The 25,855-nt window shown below is 41.2% G+C and overlaps 1 protein-coding gene across 1 annotated transcript; it reads right to left on the minus strand.

The window, feature by feature from the left end:
* Positions 1–286: 286 nt before the first annotated feature.
* On the minus strand, positions 287–25,796 carry LOC139175141 (acylphosphatase-2-like). Its single transcript, XM_070766039.1, has 5 exons — positions 25,723–25,796; positions 18,053–18,260; positions 14,524–14,540; positions 8,432–8,541; positions 287–419 (listed from the first exon to the last, which is right to left on the minus strand). The coding sequence occupies exons 2-5, from the start codon at positions 18,105–18,107 to the stop codon at positions 305–307; spliced, it is 297 nt and encodes a 98-aa protein (XP_070622140.1). The 5' UTR covers positions 18,108–18,260; positions 25,723–25,796; the 3' UTR covers positions 287–304.
* Positions 25,797–25,855: the final 59 nt, after the last annotated feature.

Consider the following 25,855-nt stretch of genomic DNA (forward strand, 5'->3'; position numbering starts at 1 on the left):
CTTTTCTATTATTTCTTAGATATATTTTACTATGAGTATCTCCTCTATAACCTTCATCATGTATTTTACTATGTGTATATTGATATATACTCACTAAAACCCTCGTTGTGTATTGGACAAAATAAATAAATAAATAAATAAGCAGCATGGAAGAGTCAAGAGTCCTGGAAGTGCCATAGGTTTAGAGCACACACTAATGTCAGTAGCAACCTTGTTGGAAGCAAAGGCGATAATTACTTTAGAGTAGAAAAGCCTTTGTAGCATTTAGACGTAGCCATATCCCATCTGGACCAGCCAACTGCCTTTAATATTTGGTGGAGAAGGATTGGAACTCCAGGGCGGTGATCTGCCTCTCGTTTGAGAACACAGCCTGATCAATGCGAGACATGGGGCTTCCAACGCTGCGTAGCCAGTTCTTCCTGGGCGGGGGAGAAAAAGCAGCAAAAATTAGATTAGATTAGATTAGATTTATTGGATTTATATGCCCCCCTCTCCGCAAACTCGGGGCGGCTCACAACAATGGTAAAAACAATACATAATAACAAATCCAATACCCACCAATCCAATTACAATTTTAAGTTAAAAAATTCATTAAAAAACAACCCCAGAAAATTAAAAAACAGGCACACAATCAATCTAACACCAAAACAACATGGGCAAGGGGCACATGTTTGAGTTCCCCCATGCCTAATGGCAGAGGTGGGTTTTAAGGAGTTTGCGAAAGGCAAGGAGGGTGGGGGCAATCCTAATCTCTGGGGGGAGTTGGTTCCAGAGGGTCGGAGCCGCCACAGAGAAGGCTCTTCCCCTGGGTCCCGCCAGACGACATTGTTTAGTCGATGGGACCCGGAGAAGGCCAACTCTGTGGGACCGAACCGGTCGCTGGGATTCATGCGGCAGAAGGCGGTCCCGAAGGTATTCTGGTCCGGTGCCATGAAAGGCTTTATAGGTCATAACCAACACTTTGAATTGTGACCGGAAACTGATCGGCAACCAATGCAGACTGCGGAGTGTTGGTGTGATATGGGCATACTTAGAGAAGCCCATAATTGCTCTCACAGCTGCATTCTGCATGATCTGAAGTTAGCAGCACAGCTCCTTCTTCTCATGTTTTACATGAGAAGCACATAGCCAGAATAGGAATATGTCTATTCATAGACCCAAAAAAGCCATCAGGTGCAATATGCACATTTGTTGGAAGGCAAAGGCCCATATTTGTTAGATACTTTATTACAGATCCCCCACCATGAATCATTGAAAGGAAGGAAGTATACTGCCAAAAGTTACCGGCAGAACAAATGGCTCCAATTAAATTGAAGAGGTAAATAACGTTGCAAGAAGGAAGAAAAAGTGGGCAGAAGATTTAAATATGCTTTTATTTGTGAAGATTTAAATAATTGTAATGGGATAAATTCTCACACACTTGGAAAAAACAAGGGATCTCATAGGCTTTTATAGAGATCGTTTTAACATTGGTCCCAAAATATAAGCCCCTCAGTATAGTTCAGCTGTGTATATTATTTATTAATTAAATTTATTTATTTATTAAATTTGTATGCCGCCCCTCTCCGTAAACTCGGGGTGGCTCATGCTGAGGGAGGTAAGTTTAAGGGCAGTAGGTGCTGCCCTTACCTCATCTTGAGGGAGAAATAAGGTATTAAGTTTATATTAAACCTTTTTTTCTGATATCTTTGGATTATGGCACTGGACCAGAATATCTCCGAGACCGCCTTCTGCCGCACGAATCCCAGCGACTGATTAGGTCCCACAGAGTGGGCCTTCTCCGGGTCCTGGCAACTAAACAAGGTTGGCGGGCCCCAGGGGAAGAGCCTTCTCTGTAGCGGCCCCGACTCTCTGGAACCAACTCCCCCCAGAGATTAGAACTGCCCCTACTCTCCCTGCCTTCCGTAAACTCCTTAAAACCCACCTTTGCCGTCAGGCATGGGGGAACTGAAACACCTCCCCTGGGCATGTACAATTTATGCATGGTATGTTTGTGTGTGTGTTTGTTAATAAATGGGGTTCTTTTTAAATCTTTTTAAATCTTTTAAATTTATTTGGATTTGTCATGATTGCTGTATCTTGCTGTGAGCCGCCCCGAGTCTGCGGAGAGGGGCGGCATACAAATCCAAATAATAAATAAATAAATAAATAAATAATTATTTTGGAAGATACAGTAGTAGAATAGATGCCTAAAATTTGCAGGTACTGTGGTTCTCAATTTACAGTGTTCCCTCGATTTTTGCGGGTTCAAACTTCGCGAAAAGTCAATACCACAGTTTTTCAAAAATATAAATTTAAAATTTCTTAGTGTTTTTTCCCTCCCTATACCATGGTTTTTCCCGCCCGATGACATCATATGTCATCGCCAAACTTTTGTCCGCCTTTAATAAATATTTTCTTTGATAAACTTTAATAAATAACCCTGGTGAGTAATAATCTAAATGGTTGCTAAGGGAATGGGAAATTGCAATTTAGGGGTTTAAAGTGTTAAGGGATGGCTTGTGATACTGTTCATAGCCAAAAATGGTGTATTTACTTCCGCATCTCTACTTCGCGGAAATTCGACTTTCGCGGGTGGTCTCGGAACGCATCCCGCGCAAAAAACGAGGGAACACTGTATAACCATAACTGGGACTGGAATTCCCATCAGTAAATGATGCAGTTTAAAGAGAGCTGTGTCCAATTTTATGGCCTTTTTTTGCTGAAGTCATTAAGTGAAACCAGCCTCTCCCATTAACATTGCCTGTCAGAAGACAGCTGGGAAAGTTGCAAATGAGGATTGCATGACCCCAGGAGATCTTCTTAAATACACACCAGCATCAGGTGTCAAGTGTCCAACCTTTGATCATGTGACTACAGGGACATTGCAATGTTTAGCAATGCAGAGATGGGGGACCACCTGTACTTATCATTTTATAACTTGAGCCAAAAAAAAAAAAAGAACATAATTGTTAGAATAAAACTAGCTAGACTCAAGTTCAAACCCATTTTGTGAGCCACCCTGAGTTCTGTTTTGTAAAGACTGCTACTCATACAAATCTTTAAAATTAGATAAATAAATAAAATGTGAGCCATGAAATCAACAATGCCATTGAGTAATTTGCTCCTTTGTCACCTGGTTACTTTGTCTCTGTAATCTCATTTTGATAACAAAAGAAAACACACGATACATTTAGTACTAAATGTAATTGTTGAAATAGGGGGAAAACAGGCTCATTCAATTTAAAATAGTTTATCTTGTAACATATTGCAAACTAAGCAAATACTGTGTAATCAGTTTTCATGGACTAATATACTAATTAGTTTAGTTTAGTTTAGTTTATTTAGATTTGTATGCCGCCCCTCTCTGAAGACTCGGGGCGGCTAACAACAATAAAGAAAACAATGTAACAAATCTAATATTAAAAAGTAATCTAAACCCCCCCCCCCCAATTTAAGAGACCAATCATACCAACAAGCATACCATGTATAAATTCTATAAGCCTAGGGGAAAGGGAGAAAAAAATTTCAATTCCCCCATGCCTGACGACAGAGGTGGGTTTTAAGGAGCTTGCGAAAGGCAAGGAAGGTGGGGGCAACTCTGATATCTGGGGGGAGCTGGTTCCAGAGGGTCGGGGCCGCCGCAGAGAAGGCTCTATAATTGTTTTATAAAGTAGATGTATTCCACACACAAAAATTCAGCCCTTTGACTAAGATCAAGTGTGGTATCTTATCACAAAACCCTTTCATCATTGTCACATCGCTAGTTTTTAGATTGTTTTCTGGGCTGTTGCTTTTTTGCTTTGTTCATACAACACGCTAGACCGGGATAAAATTGCGTTCTATAATTTAATACTGTAGGAAACCAGCTATTGGCTTGCACGAGTGAGGTCATCACACCAAGCTAGAATGTGGTTTATTTGTTGGGTGTGCATAGCAATTATGCTTTTAACATTTTTAGATTGTACGCATAACATGCAAATCCCACCTTTCGTTGCATGCTGGGCTCTGTACATTAAAGGGGCAAAGCACAATCTAAATGTGAATTAATTTACATTTAATTAAAATCAAATTAAACACAGTCGCCATGACTGCTGCTCCCCATGTATTTTACAATAATTTGCATTTGAAATTTGGCAGCAGCTGAGGGAAAAAGCAAACAACAAGGTAAAAACAGTACATAGTGACAAATCCAATGCCCACCAATCCAATTACAATGTTAAGCTAAAAAATTCATTAAAAAAACAACCCCAGAATATTAAAAAAACAAGCACACAATCAATCTAACACCAAAACAACACGGGCAAGGGGGAGATGTTTCAGTTCCCCCATGCCTGACGGCAGAGGTGGGTTTTAAGGAGTTTGCGAAAGGCAAGGAGGGTGGGGGCAATCCTAATCTCAAGGGGGAGTTGGTTCCAGAGGGTCGGAGCCGCCACAGAGAAGGCTCTTCCCCTGGGTCCCGCCAGACGACATTGTTTAGTCGACGGGACCCGGAGAAGGCCAACTCTGTGGGACCGAACCGGTCGCTGGGATTCGTGCGGCAGAAGGCGGTCCCGGAGATATTCTGGTCCGGTGCCATGAAGGGTTTAATAGGTCATAACCAACACTTTGAATTGTGACCGGAAACTGATCGGCAACCAGTGCAGACTGCGGAGTGTTGGAGTGATAGGGGCACACCTGGGTGTATGTGAGCTTCAACTATCAAAAATGGAATGATTATAACTCTTAGAAACATAGAAACATAGAAGTCTGATGGCAGAAAAAGACCTCATGGTCCATCTAGTCTGCCCTTATACTATTTTCTGTATTTTATCTTAGGATGGATATATGTTTATCCCAGGCATGTTTAAACTCAGTTACTGTGGATTTATCTACCACGTCTGCTGGAAGTTTGTTCCAAGGATCTACTACTCTTTCAGTCAAATAATATTTTCTCATGTTGCCTTTGATCATTCCCCCAACTAACTTCAGATTGTGTCCCCTTGTTCTTGTGTTCACTTTCCTATTAAAAACACTTCCCTCCTGGACCTTATTTAACCCTTTAATATATTTAAATGTTTCGATCATGTCCCCCATTTTCCCTTCTGTCCTCCAGACTATACAGATTGAGTCCATGAAGTCTTTCCTGATACGTTTTATGCTTAAGACCTTCCACCATTCTTGTAGCCCGTCTTTGGACCCGTTCAATTTTATCCATATCTTTTTGTAGGTGAGGTCTCCAGAACTGAACACAGTATGTATTCCAAATGGGGTCTCACCAGCGCTCTATACAGCGGGATCACAATCTCCCTCTTCCTGCTTGTTATACCTCTAGCTATGCAGCCAAGCATCCTCCTTGCTTTCCCTACCGCCTGACTGCACTGCTCACCCATTTTGAGACTGTCAGAAATCACGACCCCTAAATCCTTCTCTTCTGAAGTATTTGCTCTTCCATTTTAAAACAAAAAACATATATATATATAAAAGCACCCTATTGATATCAGCCGTCCACGCCTGTGATCTGAAGAAAAGTTCTAAGGATCGTGTTATGTAAAAGAACCTATGAATGAGTTTTCCCCACGTAACATAAGAAAACAACGTTCTGCGCACCGCCCACGCACAATGCCCAGCTGGTATCCCATTTCAGAAACCGAAAATGCTGCCTATTTATTCCCACCCAATATTTAATTGCAAAAGAACGCCGAGAGTCACACACCTTTGCTATTTTATCCTGCACTGATTTCGGAGGGGGGGGGAAAAAGGGTAGAGGGAGAAGAAGAATGTGTATTGAGGACTAGTGTTGCTATGGATTATCCCCTTCCTCTTTATTCCTGGCTCCTCAAAGCCAGAGATAGAGTAGTGTGGTTGCTATGGAAACGGCCCCAATTTCCCCCTCCCCACCGAGACACGGAGGTAGACAATATGTAGAGGCAGGTTGCTATGGCGACTGTCCCAGATATATATATATATTCCCCCCCCCCTCTTCATGCTCTCTCTCTCTCTCTCTTTCTTCAAGGTGATAGAAGATCTGGTTGCTATAGCAATTGCCTCTGGCTGTCATCTTTTTAAGGGTGACAAAGCACTGTTGCAGAAGTTGTTACACCAACACAACACAAAGCCCGCTGGGTCATCCTAAGCTCAGACCCTACTTTCGCTCACTTGCTCTTGCTTTGCTTCCACCCCCCCCCACGCAGAATCACTTCTGCCGTGGCTCAAAAACTCATAAAGCAATTTTCTTCCTCTCCTCCTGGGCCAGTTCTCTTAATTGCATGCTGACCCAAGTCCTAGATTGAAGGGTGTCAATTCCCTTTGGACGCACAGTCTGGAGAGGTACCCTACATAGGCATTCTCAATTGAGGCTGGGTGGAAGGGAAAATTGCTGATAAGGGGGCTATCTTGAGACCACAGTTGTGAAAATGGTGATAATAGTCTCTCGTTTCTACTACAGGTAGTCCTCGACTTATAACCAGGACCAGAATTTATGTTTATGAATTTATGAATTTAGGTTGAGGGGGTTGTTAAGTGAGCTGCACCCAATTTTATATCCTTTTCTGCCACAGTTATTAAGTTATGAAGTACAGTGTTCCCTCGATTTTCGCGGGTTCGAACTTCGCGAATAGCCTATACCACGGTTTTTCAAAAAATATCAATTAAAAATACTTCGCGGTTTTTTTTCTTATACCACGGTTTTTCCCACCCGATGACGTCATATGTCATCGCCAAGCTCATAATTTTTGCAAATCAATAACAAGAAAAATAATTATTGTTAATAAATAATTATGTTTATAAATATCAGGATCACTAAGTGTCTTATTCAATGGTGAGTACCAGTAATAATGGTGAGTAAATGGTCGTTAAGGGAATGGGAAATGGTCATTTAGTGGTTTAAAGTGTTAATAGATGGCTTGTGATACTGTCCATAGCCAAAAATGGTGTATTTACTTCCGCATCTCTACTTCGCGGAAATTCGACTTTCGCGGGCGGTCTTGGAACGCATCCCCCGCGGAAATCGAGGGAACACTGTATTGTAGTTGTTGAATTGTCAAGCACAGGAAATACAGAGTCCAGGCATTTTGGATGTGCAGTATATACAGGTTTATTTTATGATAAAGCTCTCTAACAAAAATCTGAACTACTAACGGGTCAAAGCGAGTTGGCATAGATGAAAACCAACCAAGGAATTCAAGGTGGGCTGGACTTATATCTCTTGTGGGCTTGAAGGGACTCAAGACTGACAATGTGTTTGACCCCTCTTCTACATGAGTCATGCAGTCATTAAGTGAATTCAACTCCCCCCATTAATTTTGGGTGACAGAAACTGATAAAGTTCCAAATGGCCAAGCATGTGGCCCTAGGACACTGCAAGTCTTATAAATTTATTTATTTATTTATTAGATTTGTATGCCGCCCCTCTCCGTAGAGGGTGCTCAATGTAAGTGCTCAAATTTTGATCAAGTGACCATGGGGATCATAAGTCAGGGGATTAATCTTGTGTCACATTTTCAGTGCCCTTGTAACTTTGAATAATTGCTAAACAAATGGTTGTAAATTGAGGACTACCCAGTACAGTGGTACCTCTACTTAAGAACTTAATTCTTTCCGTGACCAGGTTCTTAAGTAAAAAAGTTTGTAAGTAGAAGCAATTTTTCCCACAGGAATCAATGTAAAAGCAAATAATGTGTGCAAACCCATTAGGAAAGAAATAAAAGCTCGGAATTTGGGTGGGAGGAGGGACCGCCTTCTGCTGCATGAATCCCAGCGACCAATTAGGTCCCACAGAGTGGGTCTTCTCCGGGTCCCGTCAACTAAACAATGTCACTTGGCGGGACCCAGGGGAAGAGCCTTCTCTGGAATTTTTTTTGGGTGTGTGTGCTCCTCCTTGGATTCAGAACAAGAGTTAATGATACAGCCACGCATGCAGAGAGCAATGCATAGGCAGCAACAACTGAGAGATTATTATCAAAGAAAATGAGGCCACCTGTGGTTGGGTGGGGCTGTGGTGATTACTGAGGCTGCTATAAAGAGCAGCCTGTGGGTTTGGCCATTGTGGAGGATTATCTGATCCTTGTGTTTCGTGACTGCTTTGCTGACTTTGACCTTTTGTGTGCTGATTTTCCCCCGCTTTGAAACTAAACCAGAGCAAAGTGTGTTTCACTTTGTGAAAGAAGAAGGACTGTGAATTGCCTCACAGCTGCAAGCTAAGTATCACAGGACTGATAAGGGACTTGTACAAATTACCTGTTTGTTTGGAGACGAGTGCTCTTGGCTATACCAAAAGAGGGCTTGGCTTAAGTGAATTTTCATTATAAAGAACATTGTTTTGAATTTTCAAACGTGTGTGTGTGTGTCTGAAATTTGTACCTGTGAATTTTTGGGAGGATTCTACCAGAGAGCCCGACAGAAGAGGTAGTAATCACTCCACTTGTTTCAGCAAAACCATTCCAAACTGAAGGAGCCAGGCTTCCTTACTTACATGATTTCCACTTTCTCCTTGGGGCCCTGCACCTGTCCAGTCACAGTCCCACTGGCCGTATTCTTCACCCAGCCAACCAGTCCTAGTTTTCGCCCTTGTTCTTCGGTGTACTAACAGGAGGAGAAAACAAACAAGAGATCATCATCCTAGTCCTCGGAGAGGGGCGGCATACAAATCTAATAAATAATAATAATGTCAGTACAACACAGCAACACACTATGCTGGATTTCGTATTTCATCACCAGTCGGGCGCTTCCCAAGCACCTAGGACTGTGTGATGTAGCGGCGAATTATGTTTGCCAATCCCAGTAAAGCGGCCTTTTGCAATTGACAGGTGGAGATTTGGTCAATTCTGATGGTTTTCAAATGTCCGCTGAGATCCTTTGGCACTGCGCCCAGCGTGCCAAGTACCACTGTGACCACTTTCACTGGCTTATGCCAGAGTCGTTGCAGCTCGATTTTTAGATCTTCGTATTTCACTAATTTCTCTAGCTGCTTCTCCTCAACTCTGCTGTCTCCTGGGATTGGGATGACGATGATCCATACTTTCTTTTTCTCCACGATCACAATGTCTGGTGTGTTATGCTTCAGAATTCGGTCAGTCTGAAGTCGGAAGTCCCACAGTAGTTTTGCTTGCTCATTTTCGACCACTTTTTCGGGCTTATGATCCCACCAGTTCTTTGCCACTGGTAAATGGTAGTTCCGGCACAAGTTCCAGTGGACCATCTGTGCCACAGCATCATGTCTATGCTTGTAGTCAGTCTGTGCGATCTTTTTGCAGCAGCTGAGTATGTGATCGATTGTTTCATCTGTTTCTTTAGAGAGTCTGCACTTTGGATCGTCTGTTGATTTTTCAATTCTGGCTTTGACAGCATTTGTTCTAATGGCCTGTTCTTGTGCCGCCAGTATCAGTCCTTCTGTCTCCTTTTTCAGTGTTCCACTTGTAAGCCATGACCAGGTCTTTTCTTTATCCACTTTGCCTTCAATCTTCTCCAAGAACTGGCCATGCAATTATTATTATTATTGTTGTTGTTGTTATTATTATTAATAATAATTATTATTATTATAAATTATTATTATCAGGAAATTTCACAAGATATCCTGAAGTTACAGACAGGTGACCCTCAACTTACAACAGTTCATTTAGTGACTGTTCAATGAAAAATGTGACTTAGGACGATTTTTCACAAAACTGTTGTGGCATCCCCATGATCATGTGATCAAAATCCAGCTGCTCGGCAACTGACTTATATTTATGACTGTTGCAGTGTCCCAGGGTCATGCAATAATTTTTTGTGACCTTCTGACAACGAAGTCAACAGAGAAGCTAGGTCCACTTAACACTTGTGTTACTAATTTAACAACTGCGGTAATTCGCTTAACAGCCGTGGCAAGCAACGTTGCAAAATGGGGCAAAATTCACAACAGATGTCTCATTTGTGTCGGGGTTCCAAGTAACACCCGCAACCAAGTAAGATTCCGAGGCAGGCATTTCATCAAAGTTCCATTTTATGAAAGATGTCATGTTGGCACATTTGAGAAAACTCAAATCTGAAGTCTCCCAGGGTTTCCCCACCCAAAGGAAAGTCAGAGTCCCTTCCCTTGCACCCACATGTCCATCACATGGTCCAATCAGGTTACCATCCTAACTGGAGAGGTTTCTCAGTCATGCCCCTCCAGGTGCAGGCTAAACGTCCTTGACTCCCAATGAAAGATATGTTGTTATGGCTATACATTTCACTCAGCTCCCAGTTTCCACAGCATGCCCATCCATCAAGTGTGGCAGCCCTGAAGATTGGATTGGATTTGTATGCCGCCCCTCTCCGCAGACTCGGGGCGGCTAACAACAGTAATAAAAACAGCATATGACAATCCAATATAAACAATTAAAATCCCTTATTATAAAACCAAACATACAGACAGACAGACCATGCATAAAATTGTAGCAGCCTAGGGGGACAGAGTATCTCAGTTCCCCCATGCCTGGCGGCAGAGGTGGGTTTTAAGAAGCTTACAAAAGGCAAAGAGGGTGGGAGCAATTCTAATCTCTGGGGGGGAGTTGGTTCCAGAGGGCCGGGGCCGCCACAGAGAAGGCTCTTCTCCTGGGTCCCGCCAAGTGGCATTGTTTAGTTGACGGGACCCGGAGAAGGCCCACTCTGTGGGACCTAACTGGTCGCTGGGATTCGTGCAGCAGAAGGCGGTCCCTGAGATAGTCTGGTCCGGCGCCATGAAGGGCTTTATAGGTCATAACCAACACTTTGAATTGTGACCGGAAACTGATCGGCAACCAATGCAGACTGCGGAGTGTTGGTGTAACATGGGCATATTTGGGAAAGCCCATGACTGCTCTCGCAGCTGCATTCTGCATGATCTGAAGTTTCCGAATACTTTTCAAAGGTAGCCCCATGTAGAGAGCATTACAGTAGTCGAGCCTCGAGGTGATGAGGGCACGAGTGACTGTGAGCAGTGACTCCCAGTCCAAATAGGGCCGCAACTGGTGCACCAGGCGAACCTGGGCAAACACCCCCCTAGCCACAGCTGAAAGATGTTTCTCTAATGTGAGCTGTGGATCAAGGAGGACGCCCAAGTTGCGGACCCTCTCTGAGGGGGTCAGTAGTTCCCCCCCCAGGGTGATGGATGGGCAGATGGAATTGTCCTTGGGAGGCAAAACCCACAGCCACTCCGTCTTATCAGGGTTGAGTTTGAGTCTGTTGACACCCATCCAGGCCCCAACAGCCTCCAGACACCGGCACATCACTTCCACTGCTTCGTTGATTGGACATGGGGTGGAGATGTAAAGCTGGGTATCATCAGCGTACTGATGATACCTCACCCCAAAGAAAAAGATGGCTTCCAGGGCTGACAACTTGGCAACCACAATTTTGGGCTCAATTGTGGTCGTAACTCAATTTACTGTACATTGCCTGATATTTTTCCATTTGATGGCTCTAACTAAGTATGTGAACTACCTTTATTGAGAAATGCTGGTTTCAAGGTTACATCAAAGCTCAATCAGTTAAGTCTATTCGGAGGTGACTATTTCAGACATGCAATGCCTTTGGGGATTAAGGGAATGAAGGAACTGAAGAAAGGCAGCTTAGCAACAACAGCCCGATTTTCATCCTGGAGCTTTATTATATTTTCCCAAGGTTTGCCTACATGAGGACCCGGATTGTGGGGGCAATAGCCTAGCTCTGTTAAAAAAGTGCTATTGCTAACATGTTGTAAGCCGCCCTGAGTCTAAGGAGAAGGGCGGCATAAAAATTGAAATAAGTAAGTAAGTAAGTAAGTAAGTAAGTAAGTAAGTAAATAAATAAATAAATAAATAAATAAATAAATTTTCTGAAGTACAGAATTCATATAGAGCTATCAGCTTGCTTGGATTTAGCAGGAAACCATTTCTTAAGGCTTTTGAAGACCATGCCAAAACCAGCTGCAATCATAGTTCCCTCTAAGCTGAGCAGTGAGCAATCGCTCACTTAAAAATCATCATCAACTCAGAGTTTTCCAAACCTGCCCAGAAGCCGAGAGGGAAAGAGTGAAAGGGAAGGAGAGAGAGAGGAAGAGAGAGAAACAGATAGAAAAAAGAGAGGAAGGAAAAGAGAAAGAAAAAGAATGGGAGTAAGGAAGAGAGAAAGAAAATCAAAATCTAGTTTGAAACTAGCTCAACTATTTAAGTGGCATTTTGATATTGATAGAGTTGCCCTATTATGAGCTCACTGTTATAGACACACAGTACAGTACAGTATTTTATTTTGAAATTCTCCGAGGCAAAACAGGGTGGGTTTTTTGTTTGTTTGTTTGTTTATTTATTATTTCTGTGCCGCCCAGTCCCAAAGGGACTGCCGCTCAGACACTATACTTTTCCGCCTACCCCCAAAAAAAATTAGAGGGAACACTGGCTGCAATAACACATGTCTTTAAAATTTTCCAGGAGATATTTTAAAGATGCAGATAAGTGCCCAATTGATGCCAAGACATACCATATGTAAATGTCCCAGACTTTTGCTGAGATTATCTCTTGTTCCTTTCATCCTGATCTGGCTTCCAAATCCCCAACCTCTGTCGATAGCTGATATGAGCAGTTTCTTTGCTATTGCTCCCATGATTCCAAACCTGGTCTAATATCCAGGAGTACAGGCTCAAAGATTATACTTGAGCAACAATGGTTTTCTTTATATGGTGCATGGTTTGGTATTTGCAACTCTTAGAAAACCCAGTATTGTAGTTAAAACAGAAAGGTAATAATTTAACAAAGTTGGAAAGGACCTTGGAGGTCTTTTAGGCTAACCCCCTGATTAGGCAGGGAACCCTACACCACTTCAGACAAATGGTTATCTAATCTTTTCTTTAAAACTTTCAGTGTTGGAGAAATTCACAACTTCTGGAGGCAAGCTGTTCCACTGATTAATTGTTCTAACAGTCAGGAAATATCTCCTTAGTTCTAAGTTGCTTCTCTCCTTGTTTAGAATAGAATAGAATAGAATAGAATTTTTATTGGCCAAGTGTGATTGGACACACAAGGAATTTGTCTTGGTGCATATGCTCTCAACGTACATAAAATAAAATATACATTTGTCAGGAATCATGTGGTACAACACTTAATGATTGTCATAGGGGTCAAATAAGCAATGAAGAAGCAATATTAATAAAAATCTTAGGATACAAGCAACAAGTTACAGTCATACAGTCAACATGGGAGGAAATGGGTGAAAGGAATGATGAGAAAAACTAGTAGAATAGAAGTGCAGATTTAGTAGAAAGTCTGACAGTGTTGAGGGAATTATTTGTTTAGTAGAGTGATGGCGTTCGGGAAAAAACTGTTCTTGTGTCTAGTTGTCTTGGTGTGCAGTGCTCTGTAGTGACGTTTTGAGGGTAGGAATTGAAACAGTTTGTGTCCAGGATGTGAGGGGTCAGTAAATATTTTACTCGCCCTCTTTTTGACTCGTGCAGTATACAGGTCCTCAATGGAAGGCAGATTGGCAGCCATTGTTTTTTCTGCATTTCTGATTCTCCTCTGAAGTCTGTGTCGGTCCTGTTGGGTTGCAGCACCAAACCAGACAGTTATAGAGGTGCAGATGACAGACTCAATGATTCCTCTGTAGAACTGAATCAGCAGCTCCTTGGGCAGTTTGAGCTTCCTGAGCTGGCGCAGAAAGAACATTCTTTGTTGTGCTTTTTTGATGATGTTTTTGATGTTAGGTGACCATTTTAGGTCTTGAGATATGATAGAACCTAGAAATTTGAAGGTCTCTACTGTTGATACTGTGTTGTCTAGTATTGTGAGAGGTGGAAGGGTTTCTCCTAAAGTCTACCACCATTTCTATGGTTTTGAGTGTGTTCAGTTCTAGATTGTTCTGGTCACACCACAAGGATAGTTGTTCAACTTCCCGTCTGTATGCGGATTCATCGTTGTCTCGAATGAGTCCGATCACGGTTGTATCATCTGCAAACTTCAGTAGTTTAACAGATGGATCGTATGAGATGCAGTCATTAGTGTATAGAGAGAAGAGAAGTGGTGAGAGTACACAGCCTTGGGGGGCACCTGTGCTAATTGTACATATACCTGATGTGATTTTTCCTAGCTTCACCTGCTGCTTCCTGTCTGTTAGGATAGTCTCCACCCATTGCAGTGGTTTGGAGAATAGTTTGACTCCGCCTTCTTTGTGGCAACATCTGTATCTATACATCTAAAACTCTTGTTTGTATGTATGTAACCTTTAACTGGGCAAAACAAGTATATCACAGGGACCCAATGTTTGAGCCAAGGTACCTCAAATGGGCTAACTTACAGAATACATACAAAATCTGGCACCCATCACTCCCTTGAAATAGAAATTTGGCAAAATTTGTAAAACATTTTATGATATAATAGAAAATATCATAAAACATGTATTGTGGTCAGCTCCTCATATTTGACTGTACTGTATCCCAGTAGTTCAACATGGACTATTTTCAGGGCAGATACCTCTCTTAATATCTCCCTGAATTTTTAAGTCCAAGCTCTGCCGTTTTTTAAGGCAATATCTCTGAAGTGGTGACCCAATGGCTCATGACGTATCTAGTAATATATTAAAAAATATACAACTTACCTTTCTAAAGAAGACACCTAGAAAAAGAAGAGACACAGTGGATATCATTATAGCTGTACATTAGTAAACAAATATCTACTGTACTCCTAAAGCAAGTGTAATAAGTGAGCTGTGGGGTTCTTCCAGTAGGGATATGTAAACTGGAATGTTCCACAACAGAAAATTAAAGTACCAATAAAACCATTCACAAGACAGCCCAAGTGTTTGGTAATTAAAATATCTAAAGCCTGGAGTCCAATCTTTCTGTTCTGCTGGGCTGTTTGAATATCTCCCTAAATTTTTAATAACTTTAAAATCTAATAAATAATAATAAAATCTAATAAATAATAGTCTTAAAAATAAGTCCATCATTTAAGATGCTCCATTTTAATAGTATTCTTTTCCAATCCATTGCTATCCAGATGGCCTGCCATAACTCCTCACCAATATGGGATAAATGGAGGTTATCATACATTTTGAGGGTACCACGATGCAAAGACTGTCTGAAGATACCACCATCTTAAGGAACAACTGATCCAACTGAATTACAGCTTTTTTTGAAACCACGGCTGTGCTTATGTGAATAAACATTTCTTTTTTTTTTACTGTATCATAGGCTCATATATGACAGAAGAAAGAAATTCTTGCTTTCCAATCTTGCAGGGTGCAGGACTGTGGAGTTTACAAACTCATTTACAATCCTGGTTTGTTTAGATATAATAAACCCTAATCCAGGTTAAACATTTTACTGACCCATCCCTACCTGACTTGTTTGCTTCTCATAGAAGAGATAAGTAATCCAGAACTCAACTCAACATGTCTATGTGGTCATCAGCCCTTCAAAAGATCTTGCTTTCTAATTTCTTTTTTACAAACAGCCCACAGTACCTTTGTCTCTTGTGAAACTCCTTTACCTTTTCTCTTTTATTACCATCATAGAAACTATATTCTTGATCAGTATTCCTTTATAGACAATTAGAATAATAAAACTTGAATAAATAAATAAAATGCTGAATTGTTACAATAATACTGAACATTCTGTAGCATTGCCACAAGCCAACAAATAGCCAGGAATTGCAGATAAGAGCTGTTCACTGGCCTATTATGTTACTTTTTTGTTTATATTGTTATTATATTATTGCCCTTCATGGCACCGGACCAGATTATCTCAGGGACCGCCTTCTGCTGCACGAATCCCAGCGGCCATTTGTGGGTCTTCTCCGGGTCCCGTCAACTAAACAGTGTCGCTTGGCGGGACCCAGGGGAAGAGCCTTCTCTGTGGCGGCCCCGGCCCTGTGGAACCAACTCCCCCCAGAGATTAGAATTTCCCCCACCCTCCTTGCCTTTCGTAAGCTGCTTAAAACCCACCTCTGCCGCCAGGCATGGGGGAACTGAGATACTCTTTCCCCCTAGGCCTTTACAATTTTATGCATGGTATGTCTGTACGTATGTTTGGTTTCATAATAAGGGTCTTTAACCGTTTTATTATTGGATTACTATTATATGCTGTTTTATTACTGTTGTTAGCCGCCCCGAGTCTGCGGAGAGGGGCGGCAGACAAATCCAATAAATAAATAAATAAATATTAACATATGCAGCCTCAATCATGAAGAGAGTCTGGATATAGAATTGTGAAAACAACCCCTTACCTGAAATTTAAGAGATAGGTAAAAAAAAAAAAATTCTCAAAAGCAAGCATCATAGATTCTAACTCCTAAGAACACCTAGATGGCGCGGCATTCATTCCTCCACTCGAAACTGAATATCCTACGAAAGCAGACTATCAATCCTAGGTCTAGAAAGCTTAGAACTACGACGCCTAAAACACGATCTAAGTATTGTCCACAAGATCATATGCTGCAACGTTCTACCTGTCAATGACTACTTCAGCTTCAACCGCAACAACACAAGAGCACGCAACAGATTCAAACTTAATATTAACCGCTCCAAACTTGACTGTAAAAAATATGACTTCAGCAACGGAGTTGTCGAAGCGTGGAACTCATTACCTGACTCAGTAGTGTCAACCCCTAACCCCAAACATTTTTCCCTTAGACTATCCACGATTGACCTCTCCAGGTTCCTTAGAGGTCAGTAAGGGGCGTGCATCAGTGCACCAGTTTGCCTTCCGTCCCCTGTCCAATTGTCTCTCCTTATCTCATTTCTCTTTTCTTCCTTTCAAATATGTTCACCTATACTTTTATATCTTTTCTTCTATTCTTTTCTTTACTTATATTATTACATATCTGTTCTGTCTGGGTCACTCCAGAAGCCAATACCAACCCAAAAAGAGAATCCAGACACACTGGTAAAAGGCAAAGGCAGTTTATATAATTCAAGGAAAACACAGGTAACAGAAAATGTCCTTACAAACAGGAAAAACGCTGGAACTTCAAATATATACACAAAGGGAATAGTCCATGAAGCAATACCAGATTCTTGCTGCCAAGACAAAGCTGTAGATAGCAAACATACGCCTCCCACGAGTCTTCCAGACTGCGAGGCCACAAGCCAAGATCAGAGACGCTGAGAATCAAAACAGGTCACCGCAACTCCAATTGATAACACTCCACATGGCTTCAAGGCCTTGCCTGCCTTTTAAACCCTGCTGATGAGGACCACACCCAAACCCAGCTGTTTCTAATTCAATGGTGAAAATATTTCTTTAACGGCTCCTTTCGTTGCTGTGAACGTCTCTGTCTCATGTCAATGACAACTTGTGCGTCATCACCTAATGACTCCAAGCTACTGGCTGGGGAGAGCCCCCCCCCCCCCCCCCCGGGGCTCTCATGCTGTTCTCCTTCATCCCATTCCTGACTCTCCTCTCCCCCGTCTGACTGATCAGCCCCCTCCTCTGCGCTGTCATCCTCCTCCGGGCATGGAGCCAGCAGAGACACAGCTGGTCCCTGAGCAGCCTCAGGCTGAATCACAACACATATCTTTCTCTTCAATGTGTATTATGTATCGGACAAAATAAATTAAATAAATAAATTAATAAATAATTCCTAAGAACAGTCCTCTCCCACCCCCAAGAAATAACCCAACCTCACAATGCAGAATAAATCTCTTTTGATTCATTAATGGAGAATGGCAGCCGAAGCTATATGACTTCTTGAATGTCACACGTCATGTTATTTTTAAAATAGATTATGTGGGGCTGCGTATGTTCAATTTAAAAGATGTTCAGCCTCCCTCCCTGATATGGCCCACATCTCACTTATTGCGGGGAAAACAGCCTCTCATTCTCTGCACTATGCCATGTAGATTCATCACTAAATTAAGTGAATGCTCCCAATTAACTTCTTCATACATTCCCCATGTGTATCGGCGTAAATTAAGTTCCTTTGGAGTCTTTGCAGATAGCTTTTTCAAGCAATCCCTGACGAGCTTACTGCAATTAGAACCGAAGCAAGATCCCGCAGTTGGAGAAGCAGACGGCAGGCATCTTATTTCAAGGACTGTGCTACATTTGCAAAGCAACCGTGTCAGTATACAAAAACCCCGTTAGCAAGAACAATACCAAAGGGAGGAAAATAAAACCTAAACTCACCTTGGACTTCCCCATAAATCTCATAGTCGAATGCCCAGAGCTCGGAAGAAGCCATTGTCCGGTCTAAGTCACGGGGAGCTGACAGCAGCTTCCAAAGAGACTGAGAGGGGGGGTATGTATGTGTGCTATCTGATCTTCTTTGCACCGTGATTCGACCAGCCTGTGTTGCTAAATTCAGCAGTAGGATGGGAAGCAATGTGTGGCCCACCTGGAACAAGGAAGAAATGTGTTTTATTATCCAGCCATAGTTTACTGCGTGCTAAATCATCTACTTTGTATGCAGAAAGGCATTTACAATGTCTCCAAAGCAGGCCTGGGGAAGCTGCTGGCAGAGGGTGATTATTAGTCTGTTATCAATGCACTTGTTGCTTATACCCTAAGATTTTTATTAATATTGCTTCTTCGTTGCTTATTTGAGCCCCTATGACAATCATTAAGTGTCGTACCACACGATTCTTGACAAATAATATTACAAGCAACTGTGTGCTTTTTGCCGACGACGTGAAACTTTCCAACACCACTGACAACGCACTCACTCTCCAAAAAGACCTTGACCTTGTTTCAGATTGGTCTAACACCTGGCAACTTCAAATATCAACCAACAAATGCTCTACCCTCCACATCGGCAAAAAGAATCCAAACCTCATATATGAACTGAATAAACAAACCCTCACAGCCAACCCACACTCAGTAAAAGACCTTGGAATGCTAATATCAAATGACCTAAGTGCTAAAGCCCACTGCAACTATATCGCCAAAAAGGCTTCCAGAGTTGTTAACCTGATCCTACGTAGCTTCTGCTCTGGCAATCTCACACTACTGACTAGAGCCTACAAAACTTATGCCAGACCCATCCTCAAATACAGCTCATCTGTCTGGAACCCACACCACATTTCAGACATCAACACTATCGAAAACGTCCAAAGATATTTCACCAGAAGAGCCCTCCACTCCTCCACTCGAAACAGAATACCTTACGAAAACAGACTAACTATCCTGGGTCTTGAAAGCTTAGAATTGCGGCGCCTAAAACATGATTTAAGTATTGCCCACAAGATCATATGCTGCAATGTCCCTCCGGTCAACGACTACTTCACCTTCAACCGCAACAACACAAGAGCATGCAACAGATTCAAACTTAATATTAACCGCTCCAAACTTGACTGTAAAAAATATGACTTTAACAATCGAGTCGTCGACGCGTGGAACTCATTACCGGATAGTGTCTACTCCCAACCCCCAACATTTCTCCCTTAGATTCTCCACGATTGACCTCTCCAGGTTCCTAAGAGGCCAGTAAGGGGCGTACATAAGTGCACTGATGTGCCTAACGTCCCCTGTCCAATTACCTTTCCTTTTCTCATATATCCTATATATTCTCTCCCTCTCATCCACTCCTCTTCTTTTTTACTTACTATCCCTATATATACTACTTAATGTTTATCTCATTCCATATGTATTGTATATTGAACAAAGAATAAATAAATACATAAATAAATTAATTAATTAATTAATATTGCTTCTTCATAGCTTATTTGATCCCTATGACAATCATTAAGAGTTGTACCACATGATTCTTGACAAATGTATATTTTATTTTATGTACGCTGAGAGCATATGCACCAAGACAAATTCCTTGTGTGTCCAATCACACTTGGCCAATAAAAATTCTATTCTATTCTATTTAGACAGAGCAAAGCAAGCCAACTTCTTCTTTCTAAAACCCACCTTCATAACATCTGTATAGGAAGGAGATTTTGTATAGCAAAAAGCTGTTTCAGATTAATAACTTGCTCTCGTCTTACATTTTAGTGATTGATTGCTATACCTATGGGCTGGAAAAGGACACCTCCGTGTCTAATATTTTATACAAGATCTAGGAATGAGATTTTTAATTTTTTTTAAAAAGTAATGCCAGAATGGCTATTTTCTGATTCTTCCTCTCCATCTTCCTATTTTTTTTCTAAGCATAAGAATTCATAAGAGAGAGAAGGATAAATAGTTGCAGACAAAATTCTCTTAGTTACATGTAGCCCATGGTACATTCAACAAAAATAAAATGTGCACACATTTGTTAGAGAACTCTGCCAATCGCAGCCCCCATGAACATGCGTGGGCCTTGCACTGAGAACTGCCAACTCAAAATGTCAGATTAGAGAGATTCAGGATCTGTTCCTACGTGTGTGAAGTAAGATGTATTTCCTCCTATTCCGTGTGTTGATGTTAGATCAATGGATTGTCTCTTTTTCCCCTATTCAAGCATTTTAGGCCAAGTTTTAATAATTCAATTGCTCTGATACTCCAGGTACATGTCTGATGAGCTTTATACGACTCAAGGAATACAGTGTTCCCTCGATTTTCGCGGGTTCGAACTTCGCGAATAGCCTATACCACGGTTTTTCAAAAAATATTAATTAAAAAATACTTCGCAGTTTTTTTCCTATACCACGGTTTCTCCTATCCGATGACGTCATACATCATCGCCAAACTAATAATTTTTGCAAATAAATAACACAAAAAATAATTATTGTTAATAAATAATTATGTTTATAAATATCAGGATCACTAAGTGCCTTGTTCAATGGTGAGTACCAGTAATAATGGTGAGTAAATGGTTGTTAAGGGAATGGGAAATGGTAATTTAGGGGTTTAAAGTATTAAGGAAAGGCTTGTGATACTGCCCATAGCCAAAAATGGTGTATTTACTTCCGCATCTCTACTTCACGGAAATTCGACTTTTGCGGGCGGTCTCGGAACGCATCCCCCGCGGAAATCGAGGGAACACTGTAGTCTGTTGACCTAAACTTTAAGAAATCTTATGGCCATAGAGGTCAATTATACCAGTATGATTAACGTGAGGACCAAATGATGCAAAGATTTATTTTGCTCATCCTGATACTGTTAATTTAGCATTATGCTTTAAGAAAGAAACTAATACAATATATCAAAACATACAAAAAGTGTGAATGGAAACCAGAATAAGTTACAGTACTTCCATTCCAAATGACGCCCTGAGTCTTCGGAGAGGGGCGGCATACAAATCAAATCAAATCAAATCAAATCAAATCAAATCAATAAATGGATGGATGGATGGATAGATAGATAGATAGATAAACAAACAAATATATTTAAATTAGATTAGATTAGATTTATTGGATTTATATGCCGCCCCTCTCCGCAGACTCGGGGCAGCTCACAACAATAGTAAAAAAACAGTACATAGTGACAAATCCAATGCCCACCAATCCAATTACTATTTTAAGTTAAGAAATTGATAAAACAATCCCAATATATATAAAAAAACAAGCGCATAATCAATCAAACGGCAAAACAACATGGGCAAGGGGGAGATGTTTTAGTTCCCCCATGCTTGTCGGCAGAGGTGGGTTTTAAGGAGTTTACGAAAGGCAGGGAGGGTGGGGGCAATCCTAACCTCAGGGGGGAGCTGGTTCCAGAGGGTCGGAGCCACCACAGAGAGGGGCTCTTCCCCTGGGTCCCGCCAGACGACATTGTTTAGTCGACGGGACCCGAAGAAGGCCGACTCTGTGGGACCTAACCGGTCATTTGAATCACTATGTGAGATGAGTAGCAGTACAAATGTAATTAAATGAATAAATAAGGCACAATTTTTAAAAATTCCCCATAGCTTGCATTCTTTCTTGGATGGTATGGAGAATTTTTTAAAAAGGAAAAATACGGGTACTGCAAACAACAGCAGAACTTAACTGGTGCGAAGTGGGGATCACATGACCCCAGGATATTGCAGCTGTGTTATAAGCACCCAATTTGTTCATGAGTACGTGGGGATGCTGTGACAGTCATAAATGTGGGGGCCTTTACTAAGCAATTTTGTTTCAGCACTGTTGTAAGTTAGAATTTATTTATTTATTTGTTTGTTTGTTTGTTTGTTTGTTTATTTATTTATTTATTGATTGGATTTGTATGCTGCCCCTCTCCGTAGACTCGGGGCGGCTAACAACAGTAATAAAAACAGCATATAAACAATCCAATATTAAAACAGTTTAAAACCCTTATTATAAAACCAAACATATATACAGACATACCATGCATAAAATTTTAAAGGCCTAGGGGGGAAAGGGTATCTCAGTTCCCCCATGCTTGGCAGCAGAGGTGGGTTTTTAGAAGCTTACGAAAGGCAAGGAGGGTGGGGGCAATTCTAATCTCTGGGGGGAGTTGGTTCCAGAGGGCCAGGGCCGCCACAGAGAAGGCTCTTCCACTGGGTCCCGCCAAGCAACATTGTTTGGTTGACGAGACCCAGAGAAGACCCACTCTGTGGGACCTAACTGGTCGCTGGGATTCGTGCAGCAGAAGGCAGTCCCTGAGATATTCTGGTCCGCTGCCATGAAGGGCTTTGTAGGTCATAACCAACACTTTGAATTGTGACCGGAAACTGATCGGCAACCAATGCAGACTGCGGAGTGTTGGTGTAACATGGGCGTATTTGGGAAAGCCCATGATTGCTCTCGCAGCTGCATTCTGCACGACCTGAAGTTTCCGAACACTTTTCAAAGGTAGTTAAACATGAGGACTACTTATACAAATTTTAAAAAGCATATTTAGATGCATTTTAATTTCTAGTGAATTAAAATAAATATAAATTATAAGGCTACTAGTATGAAAAGCATTTTTTTTCTTAAAGGAACATTAGTCTAGTTCATGGGTGTCAAACATGGGGTGTCACATTGCCACTACATGTTTTTCCCTTCATGGAGCTGGGGTGGGCATGGCCTAGCGTGTAATTTATCCAGCCTGGGGGCCGCCAGTTTGACACCTCTGGTCTAATTGTTAGCATGGTAATGGAAGTACTGTAACTTATTCTGGTTTGTTTGTTTGTTTGTTTGTTTGTTTATTGATTGATTGGATTTGTATGTCGCCCCTCTCCGGAGACTCGGGGCGGCTAACAGCAATAATAAAACAGCATATAATAATAATTCAATACTAAAAACAGTTAAAAACCCATTATTATAAAAACCAAACATGCATACAGACATACCATGCATAAAATTGTAAAGGCCTAGGGGGAAAGTCTGTTTTGGTTGCCGATCAGTTTCCGGTCACAATTCAAAGTGTTGGTTATGACCTATAAAGCCCTTCATGGCACCGGACCAGAATATCTCCGAGACCGCCTTCTGCCGCATGAATCCCAGCGACCGGTTAGGTCCCACAGAGTCGGCCTTCTCAGGGTCCCGTCAACTAAACAATGTCGGTTGGCGGGCCCCAGGGGAAGAGCCTTCTCTGTGGCGGCCCCAACTCTCTGGAACCAGCTCCCCCCAGAGATTAGAACTGCCCCTACCCTCCTTGCCTTTCGTAAACTTCTCAAAACCCACCTTTGTCGTCAGGCATGGGGGAACTGAGATATTTCCCCCGGGCCTATATAATTTTTGTATGGTATGTTTGTATGTATGTCTTTTTAATAACGGGGTTTTTTAAATATTTTAAATTGTAAATTATTAGATTTGTCATGAACTGTTTTATTGTATTGTGAGCCGCCCCGAGTCTACGGAGAGGGGCGGCATACAAATCTAATAAAGAGTATCTCAATTCCCCCATGCCTGGCGGCAGAGGTGGGTTTTAAGTAGCTTACGAAAGGAAAGGTTTCCATTCACACTTTTTGTATGTTTTGCTATATTGTATTAGTTTATTTCTTAAAGCATAATGCTAAATTAACAGCATCGGAATGAGCAAAATAAATCTTTGCATCATTTGGTCCTCACATGTATGACCGTTGCAACATCCCCACACAGTCACATGATCAAAAACGAGGCACCTGGCAACCGCCACCTGTTTACCACAATTGCAGCATTCTGGACTCGTGCCGTCCACCATTTCTGACCTTCCCAGACAGCTTCTGAGAAGCAAAACGAAGACAGGAAGCCGGATTTTGCTTAATAGAATAGAATAGAATTTTTATTGGCCAAATGTGATTGGACACACAAGGAATTTGTCTTGGTGCCTATGCTCTTAGCGTACATAAAATAAAATATACATTTGACAAGAATCATGTGGTACAACACTTAATGATTGTCATAGGGGTCAAATAAGCAATGAAGAAGCAATATTAATAAAAATCTTAGGATATAAGCAACAAGTTACAGTCATACAGTCAACATGGGAGGAAATGGGTGATAGGAATGATGAGAAAAACTAGTAGAATAGAAGTGCAGATTTAGTAGAAAGTCTGACAGTGTTGAGGGAATTATTTGTTTAGTAGAGTGATGGCGTTCGAGGGAAAAAACTGTTCTTGTGTCTAGTTGTCTTGGTGTGCAGTGTTGATTCACTTAATAACTGCAATGCCATGACAAAAAAGGTTATAAATTTGAGCATGACTCAATTAAGAACCACCTTGCTTAGGAATGGAAATTCTGATCCCAATTGTCATTATAAGTGGAGTCTACCTGTTAACATGAAGCAACGAAAGAGAATGGCAGTTAAGAAATATGAATTATAAACGAACACACAAACAGTACAGGTAAAGTTAACAAACACAGTGATTTAGTTAATTTGGGGTGCAATAGAAAGTGTTGCTTGCCCTCCTTATTACCAGGACCTGGTAATTTGAGGGTTATAATTTCTGGGTCCTGTGATTTCTTTGTGTCTAATCTCATTTGGCCAATAACCTAACATAATTTATTCTATTGTATCTTATCCCATCCCTATATATTCTATCTATTGTTCTATTCTTTTCTATTATCTTTTAAACTCTCCATTCTATTCCATTCCATTCTATATTTTACTCCATATTCTATACTACCAGTATTCTATTCTAATTGTTCTATTTCTAGTACAAGTGCACTAGAGTGCCTTCCGTCCCGTCCTATTGCTCTCCTATATCTCCTATACAAGTTTCTTCTATTCCTATACTGTATCTCTTCTTCTATTCTTTCATTGATATCTTCTATTACTATACCTTCTTTTCTATTATTTCTTAGATATATTATTATTGTACGCTGTTTTATGATTGCTGTTAGCCGCCCCGAGTCTTCAGAGAGAGGCGGCATATAAATCCAAGAAATAAATAATAATTTACTATGAGTATCTCCTCTATAAACTTCATCAAGTATTTTAGTACGTGTATATAGATATATACCCACTAAAACCCTCATTGTGTATTGGACAAAATAAACAAATAAAATAAATACATTTTCTTTTTTCCCTCTATATTCTATTCTATTCTATATTTTACTCTATATTCTAGTTCTATATTTTACCTCTGGCTAGGCTAGGCTAGGTTTCTATTCCATTCCATTCCTATTCCATATTCATTTTTATTCTGTTCTATTCTATTCCATTATCTCATCCTTATTCTATTCTATTCCATTCCTGTTCTATATTGTTATTCTATTCTATATTCATTTGTTATTCTGTTCTTCTCCATTCTATTATCTCATCGTTATTCTATTCCTATTCTATTCTATTCTATTCTATTCCATTCCTAAATGTTATGATTCCTAACTCAAGATAGCTGCCAGGCAGGGTTTGTTTAAGCTAATTTCCCCTCGGCCTGAGCCTTTCCAGAAATGAGGCACATAACAATAATAATGATAATACAAAATAACGAAAACAGCGGGCTGAAAGAAAAAACGAGGGAGGGCCTGAATGTCACCATTCCCGGTAGCTCCGTGATTTTTTAAATTTTTGCTGTCATTTACCTTTGAGGAACGGGAGGAAGTTGGGGAAAGGGAAGGAAAGGAAGGGAGGGGGAAATGGCGCTCAAATAAGTGACTGAAGGAAGCGGATGCGAGATTTGGCGGGAAGAGGGACGCGCGGGGGGGGGGGGGCGTG

This window comes from Erythrolamprus reginae, chromosome 13, assembly GCF_031021105.1.
Source record: "Erythrolamprus reginae isolate rEryReg1 chromosome 13, rEryReg1.hap1, whole genome shotgun sequence".
NCBI lineage: Eukaryota > Metazoa > Chordata > Lepidosauria > Squamata > Dipsadidae > Erythrolamprus > Erythrolamprus reginae.

What these genes read in the sequence shown, in the direction of transcription:
- LOC139175141 (XM_070766039.1), bottom strand. Translation starts at nt 18,107, where the DNA reads ATGGCTTCTTCCGAGCTCTGGGCATTCGACTATGAGATTTATGGGGAA. An exon ending in AAGGAGAAAGTGGAAATCAT is followed by an intron (nt 420 to 8,431) that starts GTAAGTAAGGAA and finishes TCCCCCGCCCAG; the next exon opens with GAAGAACTGGCTACGCAGCG.